Genomic DNA, 25861 nt, shown 5'->3' with positions numbered 1-25861 from the left:
ATGATTAATGAGCTTCAAAAGCATCATCTTCCCTTTTAGACCATCAAAGGGTGCGTTTCTTCAGTGATATCCCTTAAAATGGTCTTCTGCTGAGATTATAACCTGGTAAAATGGTACAACCTACCTTATGTGATAATGATTGCATATGTTTGATATCAACTCATAAAATATCAAACTGTGTTGTTACATTCCAAATGTGATCTAATACTTTCTAGATGTTTTTACAACGAAAGCATGACTAACAGTATTTAGCAATGCCAAACACAGGGGAAGTGTCTCAGTATAAATGTGCATCAGCAGGAATATCCCTGAAATGACATTTCCCTGATCATTAACACACTAAACAGTTGTTAATTAAACATTACTATGTAATTCAGGATGAACACTTGAATAAATCATCACTCACATATTCTCTTTCTTTTATTCTCATCAATAAAAGCTCAAATTCAGGCAGCTGCTTGTTTCCTGAAAGGTGGGCAATACGAAAGTGTATTTATTTATTTATTTATTATTGTTATTATTATTATTATTATTATTCAGTAAATATATGCGTAATGCCATTATTATTGTTATTATTATTATTCAGTTAATTTATGTGTAATATGTTGCTGTTTCACCTGTAATGGTGATGTTAGTAATGTTATTGCCACCTAACAAAGTATACATTTTAGGAAGACTCGTTATCTATTTTCTGCTTTGTAAGATTTGGAAGAATGATGTAATTAATTAGGTTTGACAGTTAATGATCCAGCGCTCTGGCCACTTCCAGACTGACACAAGATGGAGAAAAACATTAAATTGCAAGAGTACTTTCTTATAATTTATGTACTGCTTTGGTATTTGCTTTGTTTCAACGTCGTGTGAGAAATAGGCCTACCAAACTCGAGTACCGCTACCTTCTCTCTTAATTTTTTAACTCGAAACAAATGTGTTATTTAGCCTACCACAACTACAGTTTTTCCTTCTTCTTTTTTTTACAAAGGCAACTAAGGGTTAATCGGTGGAGGCGTGATGACTGCCTGGATCTGAGTCTGGGTGGAGTGACGTTGGACGGTCGCTGGTAGAAAGTTTTAATTAGCGGATTTAAAACGCCAAAATGCTTCAGTCACAAATACACTTTTGCTGAACTCCTGAATTTAAGGAAGGGAATAAATTATCATAAATAGTCTGCTAGTTTTTGAACGTCGAGCGAAGATGGGAGACGTCAGTGAAGAGTCCTTACTGGATTACATCTTCAGGGCAGGGGGAAGGGTTAAGAACGCAGACTTATTAAAAACATACAAACATTTTATTAGCCATAATGACCAGCAACTGCGTGGTGAGTAGCAAACAACACGAACCTGGCACCTATCGCTTACTACTGCGACGATTAATAGTTGCATGATGTCAGTGTGCGCTCGTTCGAGTTTAGTACCGTTCTATCTACCACTGATGTCCTTAGCATAGCATAATGCAGTGAGCTTACTTATTTGTTATTTTACCATGTTGTTTATGTTATATATTGTGTTCCCACGGTGTATTCGTTGTTCGTGTGCATTTCATAAATCTCCTCCGCCTTCACTTGGGTCGTTTCAGCACTAGCAAGTTTTCTTTGCTAGCAAGCTAAAACATCTGTTTCTCGTTTGGCGAAAAGATACTGTTACATTTCGAGTACAGTCATTTCCTTTCGATGTCATGTGCTATGCCTGGTAGTAACGGATTCCTACAAGGTTATTCACAGTCAGAAGATACACGCCGTTCTATATAAACTCTAATCTGCCTAACTGCCTACCTATTCAAAACGCAGTGAATCGCTGCGGTTTGCTTTGCCAGCTCATATTGCTTCGGCAGCCGCAGTCAGTCATGCGTACATGTGAACAGACAGTACTTATTGACACTATATTTATTTAGTATTGAGTGCTGTCATAGTACATCGATGCACATACACACACGTTACATTGTGTAAGAGATGCATAGATAATCGTAGCCTTGTTCACATCTTAGAGCTTCGTTGACTCTTCTGGTTGTATTTCCATTCATCAGACCCCTGAAAGGTTTGACGTAGCCTAATGTCAGGAGTTTTCAGAAATGAGTGTACGATGTTTGAATATGACGTATCTACGTGATTGTCCCATTGATTTTGAACAAGACCACGCACGTTACGAAGTTCACATTCTTTTGGTGACACAGATGTTGAATCCCAACACCGGCAACTTTTCAAGGCTAGTTTCCCCTTTCACCCACAAACTTACAGCGCATGGAGCCCAGCAATAAACATGACATGTACAAGAGGCTTTTTTAGTTTGATATAATAATACATTATGACCTTGGCTCAGGGACATTGTGGACGGCTGTCCAGATGTATTTTGTCTGGTGTTTTAACAGTAGTGTGTCAGGACAATGGGTGCAAGCTGCTTGGGGAGAATGCCATCTGACATGGCTGTCCAATTAAGATAATTATTTCCTCGATCTTAAAGTAGGGCTCAGTAGCAGCATTTACAAGTATGAAGCGGGGGATTTTTTTTTTTTTCAGAGTTTGAGTATAACCAAAGCTGTTTGGGAACAAGACATATCTTACATTTTTTGGTTAGTTTGTCTGTAGTCGGCTCAGGCTAATGAATAACTGAAATGTAAACCTCTAGACAAGCCTGGAATTCTCCTGGTGGTGTTGCAAGTGGGGGCATCCTTTGAGTTTCCTGTTTGTTGCAGCTAACTGTCTCTATATGCTTTGCTTCCTTTCGTCTGGAAACAGGAGGTACTGACTTATCAGGGGACTATATTTTCCCACAAACAGAAGCTTAAATTGTGGTTACAGCCTAAGGGTATGGGATTAACACGAATAGCTGCCTCAGCTTTGTTGTATCTAGACAGTGAATAAGACAGGCAGTAATGTTCTGGAGGTCCACACCCCCCAGATAATGAAACGGACAAAATTAATCGGCTCTTTTCCGAAAACTTCAGGTTCAGCCTTAGATAAATATGTACCTCGAGTGATTCCATGAAAATAATCTTGTGAAACTTGCTGGGATGCATCAAATACTTATAGATCATCTTAGCGAAAGCCATTGACTGCTTGCAAATTTCATTTTAAAACCTTTCCTTGAGAATCCTTGTCAAACACTAAATTGGCTTTTACCAAAATGTAAGACTGGAAATTGCTTGTCTAATGGGATATAGATATTAATGCACGCTAACTGTCCAGTCAACATAATATGTCAGCAGCAAATAGCCCTAAGTGCCTTTGGCTTGGCATCTAACTTGGTCATTCATTTTGGTGAATAAATTAAGTTGAGTCCAGATTGGAAATCATTTTGCGCTGGCGGTCTGGAGTCTGCTTGGCTTCTATAGGAAAAGGGCTGAGAGGAAACAGGGACAGCGAGCCGTCAGTTGATAGATGTGTTGTTTTAATTAGACTTCCTGTGCGGTCCGGCACGGTGCTCTGCAGAGGTAGCGGTGAGTTTCCTCCCATGTGTTCTCATCCGTTGTTTCGGGGGGAGGTTGTTTTGTAACTGAAGCCGTGTGGGGGCTTGTCCGGAATCCCTCTTTCCCCTTCGCCTCCAGCCTCAAGACGGGGGGTGGGGGGGTGGGGGGGGTGGTCGGGCGGGGTCAGTGGTTCAATCCTGATTATCGATCTGCCCCCAAGCCCCACCCAGGAATTTGTTTAAAGCCCTGACTAGATGGATGTCAATCAAATGACAAGCATAAAAAGGCTGGGCTACTTGCTCTTTTCATGAAATATTGTAATGTTTTTATATATGCTATGTTGCTCAACCAAAACTGTGTCAGGAAAACCCCACTGAACTCAGTTTAGTCAAATCTGCTACAGGACTGCTTTGTGGCGTTATTTATTTTTTGTTCCATGTTTCCATGCCAAAGAAATGATTCTGTGTATCCATTCTGATATATGCTGTAGTTAGCTATATGCATTCAAAATAGCATATACTGTACATTAAGTGCATATGCGTATACATATGAGACATTATGACATAGCATAGGCATTATACGCATACGCATGCAATGTATGACTCAATATAACAGAGCATTTGTATTATATGCAAAGTATGAGATGTATGAGAAATTTTAAGATGGCATATTCATTATATGCTAATGCACGCAATGGATAAAACATAATTAGCATGTTCATTTTATGTTATAATGTCTCGTTTCATTGTGATAAATATGGTATTGTCACAGTTAGTGAGTTCACAGTCGTAAGTTTGGGTTGTTTCACTTTTATTTGCAATAATTTATGTTTCTTTTCCCAGCCAAATACAGAGAGGAGTTCAAACTGGTCATTGACAGGATCGCCGTGGTGAAGTCAGAGAATGTAAGTGAAAGAGCCGAGCAGGGACACACGAGCCTGACCCTCAAGGCCAGTATTACTGCCGGGTTACATTCTTCTCCTCCAATCGGGGACTGATTTAGATCTGGATCAGCAGGTGAGCAGAATCTCTGGCCAATCAATGACAGTAATCAATCAGCTGTCAGGCGGAAAAGAGAATCGGAAGCATTACCGGCTTTGAGGGTCTGAGGTGAGTGTCCCTGCAGCAGTGCGTTATTGTAAACAGCAGACTTTTTGCGTATTCCTTCAGACCAGAGTAAAGTGATTGAATTGGCTGAGGCTGACTGTCGTGGTGTATTCTGAGGCAGGCGTGTCTTTCTTATGGCGTCTTTTGACTGTTGCTGTCGCATGCTCTCTCTCAGGGTGAGAAGTACCTGGTGCTGAAAAAGAAATACAAGCAGCTGATGCAGGAGAGAGAGGCGGGGGGGGCGACCGACAGCAAGGCCGGCCCCCCCAGCCTCGTCGTCACGGCGCCGAGGGAGGTGGGAGAGGCCCCCTCCCGCCCCCAGGGCTCCGGTTCCTCAGAGGACCTTCGTCCCCATGCCAGGGGCCCCGCTGGGAGGCCGGAGGTGGCCAAAGCCGCCTCGGTGTACCACCAAGGGCCCACCATCACCATCACGGGATGCCCCGACAGTGACAGCCCTGAAGAGGTGAGGCCATTTTAAATTTTCATCTTAGCGCAGTATCAGATGATCCCCTAGTGTCTGGCACTGACCAGCCGACGTCTGTCACGCTAATGTTAGCCTATGGCCCTGAGGCAGGTGTCCCTAAAACCCAGTCCTGGAGAGCCATAAGTCATTGTGTTGCCAACCAATGCAGAGGCTTTCTCACATTTCAGGGCTCAAAGCTGACATATTTTTCAAGGAGAATGTGCGTTCCTCAATTGAAAAATGTAGGAAAATCTGCTGAGAATCCAAATTAGTAGAGGCGATCCTAAATAATTTCACCAGTTACCACCATTTTTTTCAGCAAATACTCCTAAAATGGTAGAACTGTAGAGGCCTGTATTTCTCTCTGCATCTACATTCAAACCGAAAGGTCCATGTAAGTGCTAGCAGATTTAATGACTGGGAAAATGATGATTTTGCACTTCTTCCTTTTCCCCAAGTAACTGCATTGCATATGAGCTGGTTAGCCTGCCAAAACATTCAATTCTCACCTCTACAAATCTTCTTCCATTGGCTACCATCCTCGGCTCATGTTAGATTGTAGACTGTGGTGCTGACCTACCGGCAATCCATAGGGTGAGCTCAGACCCTACAACCCTGCCAGACGTCCACAGCCTATGCTGCAGCTGGTTTTTTTCTTGCCTTTATATCAAAACCCAGACTACTCTCTCTGGTAGCACTGCTAGCTTTGATTTACTGAGCATTAGCATGTTATGATTGAGGGTACACTATGTGACTGATGTAATAAAATTACTGTATCAGGGGCTGCTGGACGGCTCATCCAGTTAAGGCACCAGACCTGGTTTTGAATACAGACATTTCCAGTACTGACTGTCGCTGATAGCTCTTTATTGCATTTACATTGCAATCATTTAACAGGCACTTTTAACCAGAGCAATATACACTAGTGGAGAACATCAGTGTTACTCTCAGGAATGCACAGTAAAATGTCCAGTGTTAATTCAACTCTTAACAGATAACATTTGGTCCCACATTCCAGAGTTGAATTAACACCGTTAGGGTTGAATTAACACTGAACATTTTTCTGTGATTTGGTATCACGAAGAAGGCACAGAGGCCCATTTATAAACAATAGGTGTAATGTTAACCTAACACCAATTTGTATTGTAACAGACAAAAAAAACAATAGACCGATAACCTAAGACAGATCTATCCCTTACATTATCCAAAAGCAAAAGAAAAAAGAAAGAAATAAAGAAATAAAGAAAGGATGTCCAAAGGGGTTAAGGGGTGCCATAGTGCAGTCTGGTGAGTCATCAGTCTGTGCTGGAAGATGGGCAGGGTTTCTGCTGTTCCGACTGCAGTCAGAAGTTCACTCCACCAGAACAAACAGGAGTTGTGTCCTGGAAGTACAAACATGCAGGGGGAGGGGCTTGATGCCCAGAGGTAGCAGAACGGAGGGCTCCGGTTGGTGTGTAGTGTCTGATGATCTTTTGAAGATGTGATGGAGCTGTCCCTTTAGCACTATGGTTTGAATTGAATGTGGCTTACATAGCCAGCTGAGGGAGATGAGGTGTGATATTCTTGCTGAGGGACAGTTTGTTGTCCAGCACCACTCTGAGATTCCTAGCAGATGAAGAAGGCAACACTGTGGTGCCATCCAGGGTGAAGGATAGGTCCAGCAAGGGGGGGGGGGACTTAGCTAGTAAGTGCAGTATCTCAGTTTTAGCAAAGATGATCATTAGGCAATGATTACTCATCCAGCTTGAGATATCTTGTAGGCAAACTGGGATGTGTGTCAGAGCCAGTTTATTGGGGGGGTGTGAGAGCCCTGGGAAGAGAAGGTTTTCAGCCAGGTGACAGCAACTCACTCCACACTAGCGACCCCTGCTGGTCAATCAGGTGCTTGTGGTCCACCTGTTAAGCTGCACTTGAAATGTCTTCTACAAATTCGTAGACGGTGGGGTTGAGAGCGCAGGTTGCAGCAATGATCTCGGATGATAGTTACATGTAACAGACAGCACAAGTATTCACACAGACACCAAGCCTGATGCACTTGGGTTTTATTAAGTGTGTGGATCACAACCGTTGTTGCTGTTTAAAGTGGCTGACGTTGTGGCTGGTGCTGTTGCTGTAATGGTCCGTGTGCATCTCCGGTTGACCCTGATCTCACTGCATGCAGCGCAGATAAAGGTTAGAATTAATCATGTAATTGCCCACAGCTGCGACTGCCAGCTGGTTAAACCACTCCCCCTTCTCTCCGCCTGCAGCTGGTACCACAAGCACACCACCCCTTCACATTACAATTGTTTGATACAAACTAGTATCTAGTATAAAATAAACATTTTTTAAAGTATTGTGAGACTACTGGAAGTAACAGGTTGCTGTCCCTATGGCTTACAGTTAGCATTAGTGTTCTCAATGCAACTAGGTCTGTAGTTCAACATGCTAACATGTAGCTTGCAGACAAAGGCAGGAAATATTTTCAGTTTGTTCCTGCAGATTCCCCAAAAGTAAGTTCGGAAAAACAGTGTTGGTTTTTTGGATAAACATAAACAGAATTAATTGCACACAAATCCGCAGCTATAACACTGAATGTAATGTTACTTAGTGTTGATTACAGGTCTGTGAGACTCATATGTACCAATCAACCTTTCATTTGTTACAATTACAATTACGCATAATTCATACTGTTGTTTGTGACACATAACCATTGTCTGTTTATTTCCAGCCAACATAAGCTGTTGGGCATCTGGATTATCACAGGGCTGTATTCAACAGCAGTTGTTCTGTGGCATCAGAGAGAAGTCCTAATGACATTTCAATGCTAGCTACAGTACAACATGCTTATTCACAGAAACGAGCTTCCCTAAGCCGTAGGTGCCGTTTCTAACACCCAGCTAGTGTATGGGCGTGTTTAGAGATAAGGGGGAGGGAAAATTACACAAACTTGCTGATTTCATTGCCTTATCTTTGTTAAGGGAGGTGTAGCTGGACCCTGTTTTTTTTTTTAGTTGGGCAATCAGCGAAGACAGCCAAGAAGCTGCTCATGTTTCTCACAGAATCTGTTGGCATCACGAAAAGCTGGTTTCACCTGTATATCTCATTGTTTGCTTTTGTTGGTGTTTCACTCATGGATGTCTGAACGTATTCCACCCGCACATCGAGGAAATCTCTGCTGCGTGGGCGAGTGCAAGTCCTGCACAGACACGAGCAAGCAAACCACCGACTCCCCCATCGAAACACGCAGGGATTCTCTTCACGCCATTCATTTAGCGACAACATAAATCAGCATTTCGGTCAAGGTGGCTGTGTTTGAGATATCCATTTTGGATGAATTTAGGTTTATTTGTGCAGAGGTTTTGAAGATCCAATGTCTCAAATCTCTTCAAAGGCATTTTGGGAGCAGACCCAAGCCCCCATACGCAAGATATAATAAAAGAGAGCAGAGATATGTCATCCAGTGTTGATGTGGGAGTTCTTTGTTCATTTGTACCGATGTTTGTCTGGATGTCATAGGTAAAGCACGGTGGATTGCGCAATGGTAAAATTAATTACAGAAGTATTTTTTCTGATTATACAAAGCTTTTATTAGTCAGTACGTGCCCTGCTCAACAAACTGAGCTAGCTTCGCTGGGTCTGTTTTAAAGCTGTCACTAACCTCACCAGATTAGTATTCTTTCTGTGGATTTTGAAGTTGTTTAGAAGTTAAGTAATAGCTGGAAGCTTAACAACGAATTATGTTTGAGAGAAGTGTTTTATTAGTTCTTTATAAAGTGGGGAAGGAATTCCTTAGTTTTTCTGGGCTTTTTAAAGTGGATTCTGTGGACCTCCATAGAGCAAATATGATAAAGAAAAAGTGTTTCTGTTAGGGAGGACAGATGGTTTACCAGTGTGCAGTGAGTGTGTGTTTCTTATTTATCAGAAGCTTCAATGATTATTCATAGTTCTGCTTTTAGAACGGTGATCTCGCAGATTGAGACAGACAGAAACAGGAAACCTCGCTTTGTCCTGTGTCGGCCACTAGGGGCAGCGGACAGAGGAGGTGGAGGGGCAGCTCTCCCCTGCCGGACCAGAAGAAATTCTGGAATCGGAACCCGAAGAGCTTCCGGAAGACACCGCCATCCCTACCGACGGGGAAGACCAAGCTGATGGGGACACGGGTTCAAAGGTGAGAGGTCAGGCCCCATCTGCGTGCCTGACGTTGTGAGACTTCAGGAACTTTCCCCAAGTGCAGGAAATTAAAAAAAAGACATTAGTTTCAGGGGGTTAGTTTCAGGGCAACAGTACATACCAGTGAATGATAGGACTGGGGGTTGGGGGTGGGGGTTGGGAGGGGTTGAAAAGAGAGGGAGAGAAGTCCTAAAAACATGAATGGGTTTCCCCACATAGGCTCCAGTTTGCACTGGGATTTTAAGTTGTTTCTCATGATACGCCCCACCATTAGAGCAACTGTCTTTTACTTTAAAATGTGCACCTTCCTGTGTGCATTGTTTGACCACAGCGAGGTTGTGTGCCAAATATAACCATCTCTAAACCTGCAGTTCTGTGGCCATCATCTTATTGGGCTATATTACCACAAGTATCCACTAGATGGCATACTACAAGCAAACCAGTTTGAAAACACATACCTTTTGATTTCTTTGGCACTGAGATAGGATGGTTTGTGTGTAAATTCCTTTACGGCCAAGAGTTCATATACTAGTTTGTCCTTCGGTGGTAAAGTAAAGATAAGGGTAAATATTCTGCCATTTGTACAGGCTTCTATATAGTATCCACTATCCACTCTTTACACAAATAATATGGAAATCAACTGTGCTTAAGCAGCAGCTTGAAAAGGGGTTAACACATCAATAAATTTGCATTTGTATAACAACTTATTCTAAATAAGTAAAAGGGAAAGTTGCATCCATCATTGCCAGTGATTGGGTGTTGCAAACACGTGTGTTGAAGTCCAGAAGACATTTTCCAGAAATATAATATATGGACTAGGAATAAAACCGCATCCATTGTCCTTTCAAGGTTGCGGCTTAAGCTAAATTCCTCATTTTATTTCCCTATTTACGCTAATTCTTTAAACACCCTGTGCAACAAAAGCCAGTTCAGGCAACAAAAAAAAGGGGGGGGGGGGGGGGGGGGGGGGAACACAGTGCGCAAAAATAATTCCCTGTTTTTTTGAGAAACAAGTGCACGATTATTAAAAATCGGTGTCCATTTTGGATTACAGGGGGTAAATACGTGTTTATTTCACTGTTACCCAGATGGACACGTACAGAGAGGTTTGGCTGGGCTCTTCTATCCCTTGCACACACTCAATAGCATGTTCAATACTTGTGTCCTGGTGCTTTGTAGATAAGCAGATTACAACCATTACTAAATTATTCTGGCCGCATGTAAACCGCTAGAACACTGTCCAGGCGGTGTTTTTTTAATGCTTGCAACTTTACATTTTCAAATGGCAGATTGGTTTGTGGCATGATGTAACAGATCCGTCCCGTTTCCCGTCGTGCTTCCGCCGTCGGACTCTCGGACCGTCGGACTCTCGGGATGAGAAATGTCGTGATGCGCGTCCGTGGGAAAATATTTTGGAAGCGATCCGCGGTCCGGAGGAGCGGCCACGGACAGACCCCGCCCGCATTCTCAGAACAGCCGCAATGAGTTATGGAGTCTCGCGGCCGAGGGGTCAGCCCACACGTCCATCACATTTAGCCTTTTAAAGACAAAGGACGTTAGATATATTAGAGATATTAATACAGAGACACGCGGACAAGCTGCATGAAAAATATGGGCCTACATTTTCCATTTGTCTTGAGTGTTCATTGTCCATTTGCTACGGACAAATGAAACTGCCACGTTAAAAACAAGTTTCCAATGCTGTTGATGTAGTGTAGCCTGGATAACCTCAGAGGGAGGTGTCATTACTATCAAAATGTCTGTCTTGTCTTTACCTGCTTAAGTGTGCTAAAAGGTGTGCTTGTCTTCAGATGGTTATTAAGTGTGCTAAAAGGTGTGCTTATCTTTACATGCTTATTAAGTGTGCTAAAAGGTGTGCTTATCTTTACATGCTTATTAAGTGTGCTAAAAGGTGTGCTTATCTTTGCCGGCTCATTAAGTGTGCTGAAAGGTTTCCAAAAGCTATGTGTGTCCACCACTGTTCTTCAGTTCAGTGATTTTTGTATTTGATTGTCTCTTTTACAACAGCTGGGCTGACGTTCATCTGGTGCTACTTTTTTGCCTACATACATTTTATGAGTTAAATTTAATCGCTTGGTTGTAAATTCACAGGCTTGGAACGTAGGCTACAGCTTGCTTTCCCTTCCTTTGAGCCTCTGGTCCGCGTTGTAACAGGCGGTTCTGTCCAGAGCATTCCCCACAAATCCCAGGTGAATCAGAGGCAATCTGTCACGGTACACTGTAGTTCAGTTTCACAACTTGCCTTCTGGCCAGTGTGTTTTCTGCTTTCCAATAGCAAGTTTTTTTGCGTTAGCTCCATAATACTGAGTGCAGTTGGTGTAATGCCTGTAATGTGGTAAGTGCGAGGTACACCGTTTTTACGCGAGAGTGAACCATTTCTGGGCTGTTATGTTTGTACAGTTAAATTCACTGGAAAATCAGTCATCTGCATGGGCAAATTCGGAACGGGAGCTTTCTTGTTTTTGCGGTTCCTATTCTTTGCGTCGTGATTTACTGCACAGCACTGTCTAAGGGTGCTTAATTGTCAGCAGAGACTCCAAACATATTATTGTTTCTCACTCCCCTCTTTCCGAAACATACTCTCCACGCCTCGCTGCTCTTTGTTGCCCCTTCAGGAGAAATAGGCACGTGTCTGTGCGGAATTAGTCCCGTAAATACCGCTCCACCTTTAGCGAAAGAAGGAGTGAATTTGATTGTCACCGCCATCGAGATGAAAGGACTAGGCTGTGTTTGCTCGTCTGCGTTCCAGCGCAGGCCTCTCTTGACCTGAGGACAATTAGCAGCCGAGCACTTTGCGGAGCATTAATCAGTGTAAACGGCGCTTTGATATGCGTTGAGATGTCAGGGACTTGTTTTCTTAAACGCGACAACCTCTCCTGAAAACGAGCGGCGTTCGGGGGGAAAATGGACAGTGGAGCGGTCCTCGTCAGCTCGGTAAACAGAACCCCGCTTTTGGAAAATTGCGTGTAGTTGGGCGCAATTATCGCTTCTACTCCTGAGAGCTGTCAGGGGCAGGCGATTTGGAGCGAACGTTAGGCTTCCTGATTGCCCTGATAAAACACAGCCAGGGGAACCGCTCACCTCTGAAATGCGCAGTGTGAGTCCCTTCAGCGCCCGTATTCATGAAGTATCTAGGAGCACTAAACTACTATCAGTTTAGCCGTCTAGCTCATAATTAGGGCCATTTGTTTTTCCTGACTTCATTTATAACATGCAGTTTTGTCCTCCAAGTTACACCAAGAAGACAATAAACAACTTTCTGACACTTGTTAAGCAATCATCGCAGTACCTTAAACATCTCAGTTAATGACTCAGTTACCACAGGGATGTACAAACTGGTCAGAGAAGGGTTGGTGTCATTGCAGGATTTTTGCATGACAGTAACCGATTCAACTAATCGATTAATATTGGCTTAATCCAGGTACTTTATTAGTTGCGTTGGTGTTTGGTGCTCAGCTAGAATCATGCACCATGAACCAACACTGGATCTTTTCATGTAAGATTGGACACCCCTGATTTAGAGACCAACAAGCTCTTCAATCAGTCCTTAATTATGTAATTGCTGTGTTTGACTGCTTACCAGTGATTTAGTGTAATTAGAGTGCCTACAGCGACAGCCCGAGAGGACTGAAATACAGGTCAGAAGTTTGCGAGGTCACATGTTCAGAGAAGACTCATAATGGTCATGTTTAAGATGCGGAGAGGAGAAAACTGATCCTAGATCAGCCCCAATTCCTTTTGTGGAGAAAAGGCTTTTTAAAATGTGTTGCTTGCTGTTGTGGACATGTGAAGTGATCCTCTTAGTGGCTTCAGTGCTGTTCATAAGCCTGCTGAGATCCCTGTTTCCAGCAGAGTAGTGTAGACCAGTGGATTGAAACTTACTGAAGGTTTCTATAAAATCGTATATTACAGGTTTGAGGTTGATTTTGGAAAGTGGGTTGCTGTTGTAAAGTAGTTTGTTTTACAATGTTGCTGTAAAGTTATACAATAACTGTATATAAATATGCCACTGTGCACTAGTTTGAGCACTATTTTTTCTGTTTGAATGAAACAAATCTTTGGGAAAGTTGTGTTTGAATTGTGAAATTCTTTCTGACAGCACTACTGACAAGTGATGTATTTTACAGGTTTGCTGTTAAGTTATATTTTACAGGTTTGCTGTAAAGTTATATATTTTACAGGACTGCCGTCAAGTGATATATTTTACAGGTTTGCTGTAAAGTGATATATTTTACAAGGCTACTGTAAAGTTATATATTTTACAGGGCTGCTGTAAAGTTATATATTTTACAGGACTGCTGTAAAGTCATATATTTACAGGGCTTCTGTAGAATGATATATTTTACAGGCTTGCTGTAAAGTGATATATTTAGCAGGATTCTGTAAAGTGATACATTTAACAGGATGGCTGATGTGCTATCCTGGCGCTATGGGGCCAGGCACACTGAACAATCAGAGGAGCTGAGTATATGTTCTGCTCTCTTGCAGTCAGACCTGGAGCAGGAAGAGGAGGGCACGGGCAGCATAGGATCCAACTCTGTGGCTGTGAGTGACATTTCCCCACACTGACCGGGTCCTCTTCTGGTCATACTTGCGTGTGACACATGGGCAGGCATGAACATGGAGTTGACGCCTGAGCTGTGGTTCAACATGATGGAGAGTTGCATGTCACTGTGTGTGTGTGTGTGTGTGTGTGTGTTGAGTGTAATAAGTATGTGTCTGTGTGTATGTAATAAGTGTGCGTGTATGTGTGTTGTGAGTAATAAATGTGTGTGTAAAGTATACGTGCTGTTTCTCCCAGTTGGATCCTCTGGAGAAAGAGTGGATGCACTCTGCAGCCTGTGGCCGACTGGCCCACCTTTCACAGCTACTCAAACAGGAGCCCTCACTCGCCTACAAGAAGGTACCCTACGCACGCGCACACACACACACCACACACACACACACACACACACACACCCCTACACACCACACACACACACACACACCACACACACACACACACATACACAAACACACATTCTCACACACACACACACACAGGCATGCCCAGGTATTGCTGCCTTGCTGCACTCTCATTGGATGAAAGTATGCCATAGACTGTCGTTACAGCCAGAGACTGCCAGACATCATTTGTGGTTTCAAACTGAACTGCAGGAAAAGTGATGATGTAAACACTGTAATCTCTCTGGTATTAAATTGATTTTAAGATCCTACTACAGGATAAGGATATTTCAGCAAATAAACACAGCATTTTACAATGTTATTTGGCTAGTGCTGTACTATAATTATTTACCATCCATGTTTACACTTGTTTACTTTGTGATGGAATCCTAATGTTTTTATTATTGTTTTCTTATATTTCAAAACAGGACTTTACTTCAGTAAGTACAGATTTTCTCTGCTTATACTGCTCCATGCTTCATGTTTGAAATGAATTATGGATGGGTGTGTGTACATGCACATGCATACATGTGTGTATGTGCTTGAGCATGTGTTCTTGTGTGCAGGCTTGTCTGTGCATGTGCATGCATGTGTGTACATATATGTGTGTGTATGTGTGCATGCTTTTTTGCATGTGAGTGTGTGTGTGCCTGTGATTGCAATTATTAACATCTTAAGACCGGGAATTTAATTTTTTTTTCCTCTGTGGAGGACATAAGTTTGTCTTAACCTCAAGAACACCATGTATTCTCCAGTGCTGATGCCTACACTACAAGGGACGTTCAATAAAAATAAAATCAGATTTTTGAAGATATTCTCACAGCAACATGTTTTTGTCATTCAAGACAATTGTATTAAGTCAAAAAAATTTAAATACTTAAACTTTTTTCTGTATCCCTGGAGGTTAAAACAAACTCGCCAAAAGAGGTTTGTAAAATGTGTGCTGCTTACATTTACTAGTCAGTCAAAAGGGTGGTTGAATCCGAGGCAGAATAAAGCTAATAGACCATTTCTTTTTTCTTTCTGTGGTGGTGCTCTGACTGTGACCATGACTGTCATTCCAGGGGGTAAGTGATATCTACGGTAACTCTACCTGTGCTACACCACCCTTAATATCTGGGCATTATGACTGTTTATACTGCACCGCCTGCTGGTCACCATGGATACAGAATCCTGAATAAGCAAGTTTGATGTTAAAAATGTATATATGCCAAATTTTAGCTGAGCTTGTGTCCTGGGTGATGCCAACGGGACTTAATTAATCAATTAAATCAGTCGATTCTCCAAACCAACAACTTTCACCAAGAACAACTTTTTAATTGCATTGATGAACCCGTTCACAGCTTCACTCTCAAGCAGTTTTCCACGCTAACAGGTGCTGCAGTACCCCATCAGCCCAGTAGGGGCTTCCCCCTCCACTTCCCGCAGCTATGTCCTTACCTCACTCTTTAGCTACATAACCTCTGTAGCTAAATAATAATCATATTTAATCATAAATCTTGGGTGGTAAGTGAAGTTTTGTTATGAAGTGGGCACCAGGTTGAATGTTATAGTGAACTCTGTGCATAGTGTCGCATAAGATTGTTTTGGGGCTGTGGGCCATGGATATGCTAGACTTACACCAAACACGCAACACACGCAGACAGCTCCATTCAGTGTAGGACCGCTTTCCCACATGAAGCCCGCTGGATAAATGGTGCTGTTGTTGGCAGAGCCGCTTCTCCCCTGACGGCCATTAAAGGGGGAGCGGGCAGCAGCGGTCGCTCCGGAAGGTTCTGTGACGTGTGAACGCTCGGTTGGAGAATCCTTGTGCAACCAGCTGAATGTAGATGGGGGATAAGCTGAATGTAGGTAGTCCTTCTGGGCCCTTTCCTGCAGGGTCTCAGATGTTACGTGATATCTGAAGGCCACTCTGTGTTTCCCAGGCTCAGAACATAGCGTAAATCCCTGAGCGCGTTGCGCTGGACAAACTACGGCAAGTTTAGGGGCGGTAAAGATCACCTCCTTACAAACCCAAAAAAAGAGAGCGCCGTTTACAGACCACATCTGGATGATAGATTTCAAAGGTCCACGCGTCAAAGGGTTGTGAAAGTTTGGTTTTAGCCCCTCTGCCTCGCCCCCAGCCCCCCCACCCAGCTCCTTTATCCTCTCCTCCCTTGCTCCGTGCGCTTAAGAGATTGCGGCGCTGTTTGTCGTTCCTCCCCGTGTCTCAGTTCTCACACTGTCCTCTCCGGGACCACCTTCTAAGATCACCTAAGCCTCTGTCATCTCCACTCAGACAAGATACACGGCGGCCATTGAAGTGCATGGGGATTAGAGGGGGCTCTTAAGACTGGGGCCACTTAAAGATAATCTGGAAGTAATAGAAGAGGGCTGGATGAATTGTGGTTGGGGGGGTGGGGTGGGGGGGGACAATGGCCGCCTCGTCCCCCTGGAAGGTGCCGGATCCTCCTTGTGCCCCTTTGATGTACTGCCCGCTCGGGGAATGCCTTTATGGTGATGTCATGCGCTCCCAGAATCCTGTCTGTTCCCGACTTGCCTGGTACAGTCGCCGAAGGGAGATTCGCGCACGTTGTGTTGGCCGGCCGTGGTCAACGAGGGGTTAAGAGGGGTATCATTCCCATACAGGCAGTTGCAGACCATTTGGGTCTGGGGTTGGCCAATTGCGAGGGAACACATATTTCAGGGGCGACTCTGATCCTTGTCTGGGGTTTTGGGATGCACCATTAACTGCAAATTCACAGGCCAGCTCAAAGCAGCCCTTAGGAAATGCAATATAGCGAAATATCGCTGATGTTCTTAATATGTGGTTTAAAATATAATGATAAACATATTTTACTCTTGTGTATATGTGTAATAATATATTGCAGAATGTGAAAGCGACAAGTGTACATTTGCTCATATATGTTGGGCAGCATATCTATATAGTTATATTAATATACTTCCAGTCCACAAGGGTGTGTGATGCCTCAGGTATTTTATGTGATCATTGGACTATTGCTATTAATAATAATGATAATGTTAATATATAATTGTAATAGTAATATTTTTAATTAATTAATCTCCATTAAGTCATTTTCTTGAAATATAATGCCAGTACGCTTTCAACATTACCCTCCTTTTCCTTCCAAACCATGGAACCTGTTGGGGAAAATCCCTGCAGCTCTCTCGGGGGTAGGCTATTAGAAATAGGGCCAGAATTACAAATGTAGAGTAAACACTCTTTCTTATGTCTGTCAAGTTCCTTAGCAACGTGTGTATTATTTTAAATCGGTCACTATTCGTCTAGCTGGCTTAAAGGTGGTGATCAGTGGTCAAGAGGGCTTGTCTCTTCACTTTGATCTGATTTTTAATTTTTCTTCTTCCCTCTCTGTGGTACTGGAACCCCATTCCTCCTGCCTGTTCCCCAACTGGCCTCTGACTCCTGCCTGCATGCAGTTTGTAAGTATAGCATTGAAGCAGTACCCTCTCCTACTCCTTTTCCTTAAGATCTGACCGGCAATCTGGACACTGGGTCATTTGTGTGTCAGGCTCTTCCCTCATTCTGATTAGTTAAGCCCAGTTCAGATCCAAACCACGATGGCCAATGAGACGAGAGAGAGTAGTTTTCAGGAGAACAGTCAGGAATAAACGGAATGTTACTAACTGAAGACTGCACCACGGTTCACATCGAAATAATGGCGAACAGATTTTGAGTTTCGTTGATTTGTCTTGTCTTTTAACTCTGGACTTGCGTCTCAAGGTCCTTAGCAGCCGTCAGAAAATGTTGGGAAGTTCAGTAGATCACGCCGAACACAGGAAGCTTTATGAAAAGGGTCTTGCCGTCTGATGGCTTTTTGATCTGAAGCAGCCGTGAGAGGAAGCGGGGGTCTGTCGGCCGATGACGGAGTGAGCCTGGCCGGCCGCTTTCGGGCCCGGGACAGGCCCGTGAGGGACGCCCCCCCTGCCCTCTGCGACGGGAGATGGCGCATCCTGTTCGGCCTCGTCCGTCAGGCGCGGCCGGCGGGGAGTCCCGTCGCGCGCCAGTCAAACGGCCGGCTGCCCAATCCGTCTGTCCGAGCGGATGACAGGCGCGGACAAAAGGCATGCGAATACCGCGGCCAGACGCCATCCATCACTCCCCCTGGCCTGCGGTCCCCAGACTTGGACGTGTAGAGGAAGGCCCTCCCGGTGGCTCGTCCCAGCGCTAAGATGCATGTGTTAATTGAGTTAATTGTCCTGTAATAACGTGATTACCCGCGCTGTCTTTTTTTTGTCTTTGGCCGAGTAGAGCATAACGGGCTGTCATTCTGAGAGCTTTCATTCCATTACCGAACCTTTAAGTGTAAGATTACACACACTCTTCTTTCGGTTTGATTCATCCGTTGGAAACAAAACCCTCACTCGCAAACAGAGAGTTATACTGTACCCCGAAGCTGCGTTTGCAGTTGAATGGTCAGTCTGTGGATGACAGGGAACACTAATACCTGTGTGTGTTAGTGTGTGAGTGAGCCTGTATGTACAGCATGTTGCGTATATGATGTAAATGTGTGTGTGCAACGGGTGTGTGTATTTGTATGTACAGAATGCTTGTGTGTGTATGTTTTAATTTTGTGCATGAAGTGTGTGTCAGTAGCCTATATGTGTGTATTACATGCGACTGTGTATGTGCCTCTGTGTGTATGCGCGTGAGTGTGCGTGTAAATGTGTGATTATGTGTCTGTATGAGAGTGCACGGTGTGCGTTTTTTATGTGTGTGTGTGTGTGTGATTATGTGTGTGTATGAGAGTGCACAGTATGTGTTTTTTATGTGTGTGTGTGTGTGTGTAAATGTGTGATTATGTGTGTGTATGAGAGTGCACGGTGTGTGTTTTTTATGTGTGTGTGTGTGTGTGTGTGTGTGAGCATGTGCGCGGGCCCCTGCCTGTCAGGGTCTGGCGGCAGGCAGTTGCAGGGCGGGGCCTCCCAGCTGCGGGTCACACCAACATCATCAATCTTACGGGGGCTGACAGCAGGCCGGCCCCCCCGCCGGGGGCACACTGGTGTGTTGTTTTGTAATTAGCCCCGCGTTAAATGGCAGGAAGCCGTCCCTCAGCTCCCTCTAGCGCACAGCTGGGCCTCCCTGTCAGCCGGCCAATGGCGGCCTCTGGCCGAGGTGGGGGAGGGGGGAGGGGGGGGGGCACCACCCACAGGTGTCACAGGTTCCAGCTCGCGGTGGTTATTTTCCTCTGAAGGCTCGTGTTTTCCTTACCTGTGTAATAACCGGGGGCCAGCGTTTCACTGTCTGCCCACGGTGTTGGCCTTGGGATTGGTCTGTCGGTTGCTCGGCGTCCAACGTATTCCCTCTTCTCATTGGCTGCAGACCGCCCTGCACTGGGCCGCCAAGCATGGCAAAGGGGACATGGCGGCCATGATGGCCAACGCGGGGGCTGACGTCAACACCAAAGCTGTGAGTAGCACATCCAAGCACTGTAGCGTGTGGAGGATCCAACCATGTTTCAAATGAGTTTTTGAATTTTTAAGAGAGCTCCTGCATTTACACGAAATTCATTTGAACTTGTGCTCTCACCAGGCACAGGTCTTACTTCATTTGAAATACTTTGGACATGTTCGGACAAAACTGTTCAGATTATAGAGAATTCTACATGAAACATGTTCTTTCACCCATATATAGGAACAAAAGTTTTCTTTGACATGACTGCAAATTTAAAATGCTAATGGTGTTTAAAGTTCTAACCGGTTTGCGTGAGTGCTTTCAAATTCTGCCAACATCTTTAAAAAAAAGGTTAGGTACGTTGAGAAAAAGTACCTCAAGTACATATTTGACCTGGGTCTGATGCAGTCCCTGCAGAAAGGTCCTCTTTGGCTGGAACACTGTCCTGCATCTGTGAAAATGAAAATGAATTGCGGAGGTGTGCGGAGAGAGTGGCGATTCTCTTTCTTTCTGATGGAATGTGTGGACCGTATGAGCAATCAGTTCAATTCTCTTCACTTTCGAAATGCTGGGAAACGAAGATGCTTAACTAAGATGCCACTCCAAACAGACGGGTAACAAACCAGCAATGACTGCAGCTGTTTTTACTCCTTCTGTGTGTCAACATCTGGTGACACGCATGGCTGCGTACTGTGCTAAGCGCTAGTAGCTGTGGCCGTTGTTGGTTCGTTGGCCATCTGTTTGGAACGCTACCCGCACGTTTTATGTCACGTCTGATGCCACATAATGATAAACAAACAGAATATTCGTTTTGGCAAATGCAAATTGTTCATCTCGTTTCTGTGTGGTTTGTGCCTCTGTGTCGTTGGCTTGGTAACTCCACCATTTTGTGACAGTAACTTGAGTCCTGCCTTAGTTACAAACAACATGAAGATGGATGAATGTTATTTGATACTAACATGAAATTAATTGCTCTCTTTTGTGTTTTTTGGGTGGGTTTCTGCTTCTACCCTGAAGCATGTGAGTATTAAACATTTTCCCATTTTATTCCCTTAAAAGGAAATATTTAAATGTGCAGAGAACCTTGTTACCTCATGGATTTGGCGTATACAAAAAAACTTTTAATTCAATTAAAATATGTGTATTTTAAGTGTATCATTATATTTTTTTAAAAATCAACATATTTACAATATATTGCAGTCTATTCCAGCGGTGTTGGAATACAGTTGGAATTACAGTCATGAGAGTGAAATGAATCTATGGGTTACAGTTGAGGGTGATTGACTGCCATTCAAGCACTAATCAGTGTTCTTCACCTCAAATAATCTGGTAAAGGCCCAGCTGTATAAATCAGTGACTGCATGCGCATAAGACGTATACATGCTCAGCGTGATTCACTCTAGGCTGTATCGGCTAGGAACACAAACAGCGGAATACATGGCGGGTTGCTTTCCCATATCCGCGTTCTTAATGAGCTGTGCTATGGGCAAACTCTGTTCCATTTCTTTCCATAATTTTCCAGTCAATTGCACTTTGGCTTTGCGTGTTGTTTCTGTAAACCCTGTCCGCCCCTCTCCACTGTTCATTTATATTCTTTCTTTTGTTTTCCTTTTCGTTTTTCTTTTCCTGCTTGGATGGGTGGTGGTGGGATTCACTAGGGTGTAAGTATTAAAAATCTTCAGTTAATATTTTAGGCATTTCTTCAGGACAAAGCTTTCTTGAAAATATTTTATTATAATATATTATTTATTTATAACATTATACATCAACCTGATGTATTTTGAATGCAAAGTGACAGTTTTGTTCTGATGAAGGCGTTCCAATACGTCAGGTTGAGTGCTAATAAAAAAATTTCTGTCCTCAGTTCTTTCATGATTCTAGTGTTACCTTGCTCCTTGGGCATAAGGATAAATTCTTCAATCCCTGGATGAAAGGGCCCTCTATATTGAATAGTATGATGTGTTTAGTTCATTTCTACCCAAAACAAAGAATTATGCGGATCAGCTAAGTAGTAGTGGAATCTGACACTTACATTTTTAGAATTCATTGGGGAACAGTGCACATTAAGAGGATGAAATGAATAGTTTTCTCTACAGAAAGTGTAGTTTTGAGATATTGAGCCTTAGAGTCCACACAGCACATCCTCTGCATATCACTTGTCATATGTTCAGAGAGAGCTGGTGGTTTAGCTGGGTGGTTCATTCTGTATAGACACTGTCCCCGTGTGTGTATGGGCCCAGCGGTCTGTTATCGGACCCGAAACCTGAACCATGCCAGCGTGGACCGAGGCCCACCGCGACCGCGCGGTCTCACGGTCTGCTCTTCCGCAGGGCTACACCCCCCTGCACATCGCCGCCCTGCACGGTCACCGCCACATCGTCGACCTGCTCATCGGGACCTACGGTAAAGCAGCCGCGGCGCACGCTCCGCATTTCAGACGCTCAAACTCGCCTTTGCGTGGGCGGAGTCAGGGAGTCGCTCCCGGTGCGCTGGCCGTTTATCTGTCGGCGCGTCCGCTGTCCGTCCGTCTCCGCAGGTGCCAGAGAGAACGTGCGGGATTACAGCGGACACCTGGCCTGCCACTACCTCGGCACGCGGGAGGACCGGGGAGCGTACCCCGGACTAGGCGAGTTCCTGTGGTCGTGCTCCTTTATCTGTGCGGATGAATGCGTGTCAGCTTTTCCACTGATGGAGATTCCCAGCATTAATGCTTTCATGAAAATGGCAGCATAATTTACGGGGGGAGGCCAAAGAGGCAAGACACTTGCTCTGTAGAATAAAATTTAAACTTAATTGTAGTTCTAAAAACATGACGTTTTGGCCATATATATATATATATATATATATATATATATGGCTGGGATTCAATCAAGATTTGACGGACGGACGTTTAAATGAAAGTGTTCATTTTCTTCTTCACCAGCTGCTTTAGGTAGTCCAGCAATAAGTCAAAAGCGAAGTACCACACTACCACAAAATGTATGTCTTTGTGCTTGTGGGTATATCACACATTTGTTTTTGAGAACTAAACATTTTATATTTAACGTTTTCTTTTGTTCTGAAATTTATAAAGAAAGTCATATTCATAGACATAATTGACAGGATACTTCTGAGAAATCCTTTTCACAGTAATGACGAGAGCTTTTGTCAGGAGACCAAAGAGATCAGATAAAAATCAGTGTTTGGAGTTTTGCTATCACAACTAGCTTAGTTGCATCCACATTTTAAAACTTTGGTGAACATTGTCAATTATGCTCTATATAAACTATAAGAGAGAAAATCAAATATGGCCCTGGGGGACAGTACTAGCAATCAGGAAGTGAATTAGATCTGGGATACCAGGTGAGCAGAACCTCTGTCCAGTCAGTGACATTATTCTAGCAACTGACTAGTTAATCAGTTATCAGGTACAAAGGAAAATCAGCAGTACTACTGGCTGCAATGGCCAGAGTATGCCTGATTTGGGGTTTAAAAACTTTTTTTTTTTTTTTTTTTTGCTTTTATATATCTGAGAGTGAACTGGAACACCGGCAGCATTTGGAAGTTTTGTTTTGCAGTCAGCTTTTGTCCTTAAAGACAACTGAAACACATTCCCCGAAATCCTCTTTGCTCCAGAAACGTCACACAAACCGTAAACCAATTATACGTGTACGCCATATGTCTAGAAAAATGGGTTCAAAATTCAGAAGTCGGCGTGCTCTGCCGAAGACGTTTGTTCCCCAGATAAGCTCTCAGCATTAATCTGCAAAGGATTAAATGTATTTCTAAAGACGGCTGTGCCTTATATTGGACCCTGGTGAATCCCACCTCCCCACGTTGTCCCCCTACGACTGCTTAAAATTGGGTTTGGCTCTCGGAGTGACCTCCTCTCCTCTCCCCACCACCCCCTCTGTCCTGTCTGTAATGAGATGCGAAAACATGTCCCAAAAATATGTCCAGTACCTTATATCACTCAAAAGATTAATCCGACAAAAATGTGTGTTATAAATTGGACGAGACTTGAGTTGTTTTATTTTCAGGTTAGGAAAACTATATAGTTGGATAAATACTATAAAAATAAAACACTATAGAGCTTGATGATGAGCTAAAAGTTCAGTAAAGGAAATTACATTTTGTTCACATGACATTTTATGAATCCACAGATAAATCAGTTTTGATATCACTGTCATGTGTAGTTAAATGCTGAAAATATCACATTGTAACTTAAAAACCTTCCAAAAAGAAAGACAAATCAAGAATGGAAATCTATTACTTCTTCATATATTGGGACATGTATATTTTTGTTTTGCACAGGGCACTAACAGTCTGTTTGTTGTGTTCACTTCAGAGTTCCAGGTGGCCCAGAGCACTGAGCGGAGGAACAGGAAGCTGGCGGCCCTCTTCCACCACAAAGGCTCCGGTGGCTCCCGAAAAAAGTGGGGCTCGGTGGAGGACCTGGGTGCAGGGGCCGAAGAGAGGGCCACACCCCATCAGCTGGCCCTGCCCGCCTTCCGGCCCCGCAAGTTCTCACGCTAAGGCTGACAATGGGCTCAAATGCACACACACACGCACACGCAGGCACACACGTGCACACGCAGGCACACACGTGCACACACACGCACACGCAGGCACACACGTGCACACGCAGGCACACACGTGCACACGCAGGCACACACACACACACACGTGCGCACGCAGGCACACGTGCACACACAGGCACACACTCATACACACGTGCACACGCAGGCACACACGTGCAAACACAGGCACACACATACAAACATACACACGCATACACACGTGCACACGCAGACACACATACACACGTGCACACGCAGACACACACACACACACACACGCATACACACGTGCACACACCCCAATGCATGACCTTACTCACACACACACACACATGCAGGGCAGTACCAGGCTGGTGACAGTAACACACACAGGGCCGGTCGGGTTCAGGGATTCCATTATCAATCACACAGCTTTTTCAAACTTCGGGTCATTTTTGTTATTTTTGGAACATGTGACCAGTGCACCTGAGCCTTGTCCCTGTGATCAGCTTTAGGAAAATACTAAAAATATTAATATTGAAAATATTTTTAAAAAATCTGCATCCTGGAAAGTTGTGGAAAGTGTGCATTAATTCCACTACCAAAAATCGAAGTTTCTTGTATTATTAGAATATTGTTTTCAGTTGGTAGAAATTGCTTCGGGATAAACTGAGGCAAAATACATTAGTGTTTTGTTTAGCATGGTCACTGATACTGTAACTTTAAATGTGTCTGTTACAAGTCAGCCAATCCTGTTTCCTGTGGAGTACTTACAGACTTCTCTCACATAACATGCACTGTGTCACATAAGAAATGCATGGACCTGGAGATAACCAGATAACTAATTTACTTGGTATTGAATGATATCGAATATTTTCAATTGATGTCAGTGTTGTGATACCATCAGTATTTATTACCATTTAATTGCTTTCATTATATTTGCCGTTTTAGGCCATTATAGGTCATTTTTAGGGCCTGAATGTAAAAGCAAATGTGCAAGAAGGTAGATTTTCATTCTTTAGTATGTACTGCTGTGTTCTGTCAACTTTTCATGTAACATTCTATGCGTAAATAGTACATAATTTGGCAGTAGCTGAGAAGCCATAAAAACTCTACCTTACCTTAATCATGTAGGTTCCAGTTAGAAATATGTTTCGTATCGCCATTCTGGATTTTTATTATATTTTCTGAGCTTTACATATTATTATGTATATTTGAATTCAATGTACTTTTTGCACTGTTAGTGTTTAGTCTTTCCTCTTACTGTTACCTTTTGCTCCTCTGTCAAAATACCAAAGACTTCATCGCAAAAGCTTACTTTGCACACTTTGTATTTAATATGTAAATTGCTGTTCTGTAATTGAATGACTTTGGCTTCTTATGTTATGTGTACTTTTAGTTATTCCTCTTCTCTTACCTTATTGGTGGACTGAAGATGTACCAAGATGGTGGACGATTTGGTCCTTGCCGAATAAAGAACAAAGGATCATTGAGCCTGAGAGTCTTGATGCTTTTTTGTCTTTAGGGGGGCTTCTGTGGAGGAGGCGTCATTTATGCAAGAGCCTTTGTCATGCGCTACATTGCATTCTTAGTAATGTGTTAAAGAAGATAAACACTGCCGTAAGACCATCACAGAGCTCTGCCCCATCTCCAGCAGGTTGAGCTCCGAGCTGCGCTTCTGGGGGACATTAATTAATAAACCCGGGCTTTTTTACAGCCGGGGGTGATCTAACAAGATTAGACCTTATCAGATCATCTGGTCTAAACACCGTCATATGGTGTCCTTTGCAAACACCCCTCCATTCTCCCCTAAGAAAAGGGG

The 25861-nt window shown here is 43.6% G+C and overlaps 1 protein-coding gene across 1 annotated transcript; it reads left to right on the top strand.

The window, feature by feature from the left end:
* Nucleotides 1-992: 992 nt before the first annotated feature.
* On the top strand, nt 993-24122 carry LOC118208683 (ankyrin repeat domain-containing protein SOWAHB). Its single transcript, XM_035383579.1, has 13 exons — nt 993-1318; nt 4245-4306; nt 4684-4971; nt 8978-9121; nt 13633-13689; nt 13946-14047; nt 14517-14528; nt 14808-14810; nt 19430-19516; nt 20519-20521; nt 21832-21904; nt 22038-22127; nt 23829-24122. Exons 1-13 carry the CDS (start codon nt 1195-1197, stop codon nt 24014-24016), a joined length of 1233 nt encoding a protein of 410 aa, XP_035239470.1. The 5' UTR covers nt 993-1194; the 3' UTR covers nt 24017-24122.
* The last annotated feature ends 1739 nt before the right edge of the window (nt 24123-25861 follow it).

Source organism: Anguilla anguilla, chromosome 11 (genome assembly GCF_013347855.1).
Source record: "Anguilla anguilla isolate fAngAng1 chromosome 11, fAngAng1.pri, whole genome shotgun sequence".
NCBI classification, from domain to species: Eukaryota; Metazoa; Chordata; class Actinopteri; order Anguilliformes; family Anguillidae; genus Anguilla; species Anguilla anguilla.
This window is presented reverse-complemented; position numbering and strand designations above follow the sequence as displayed.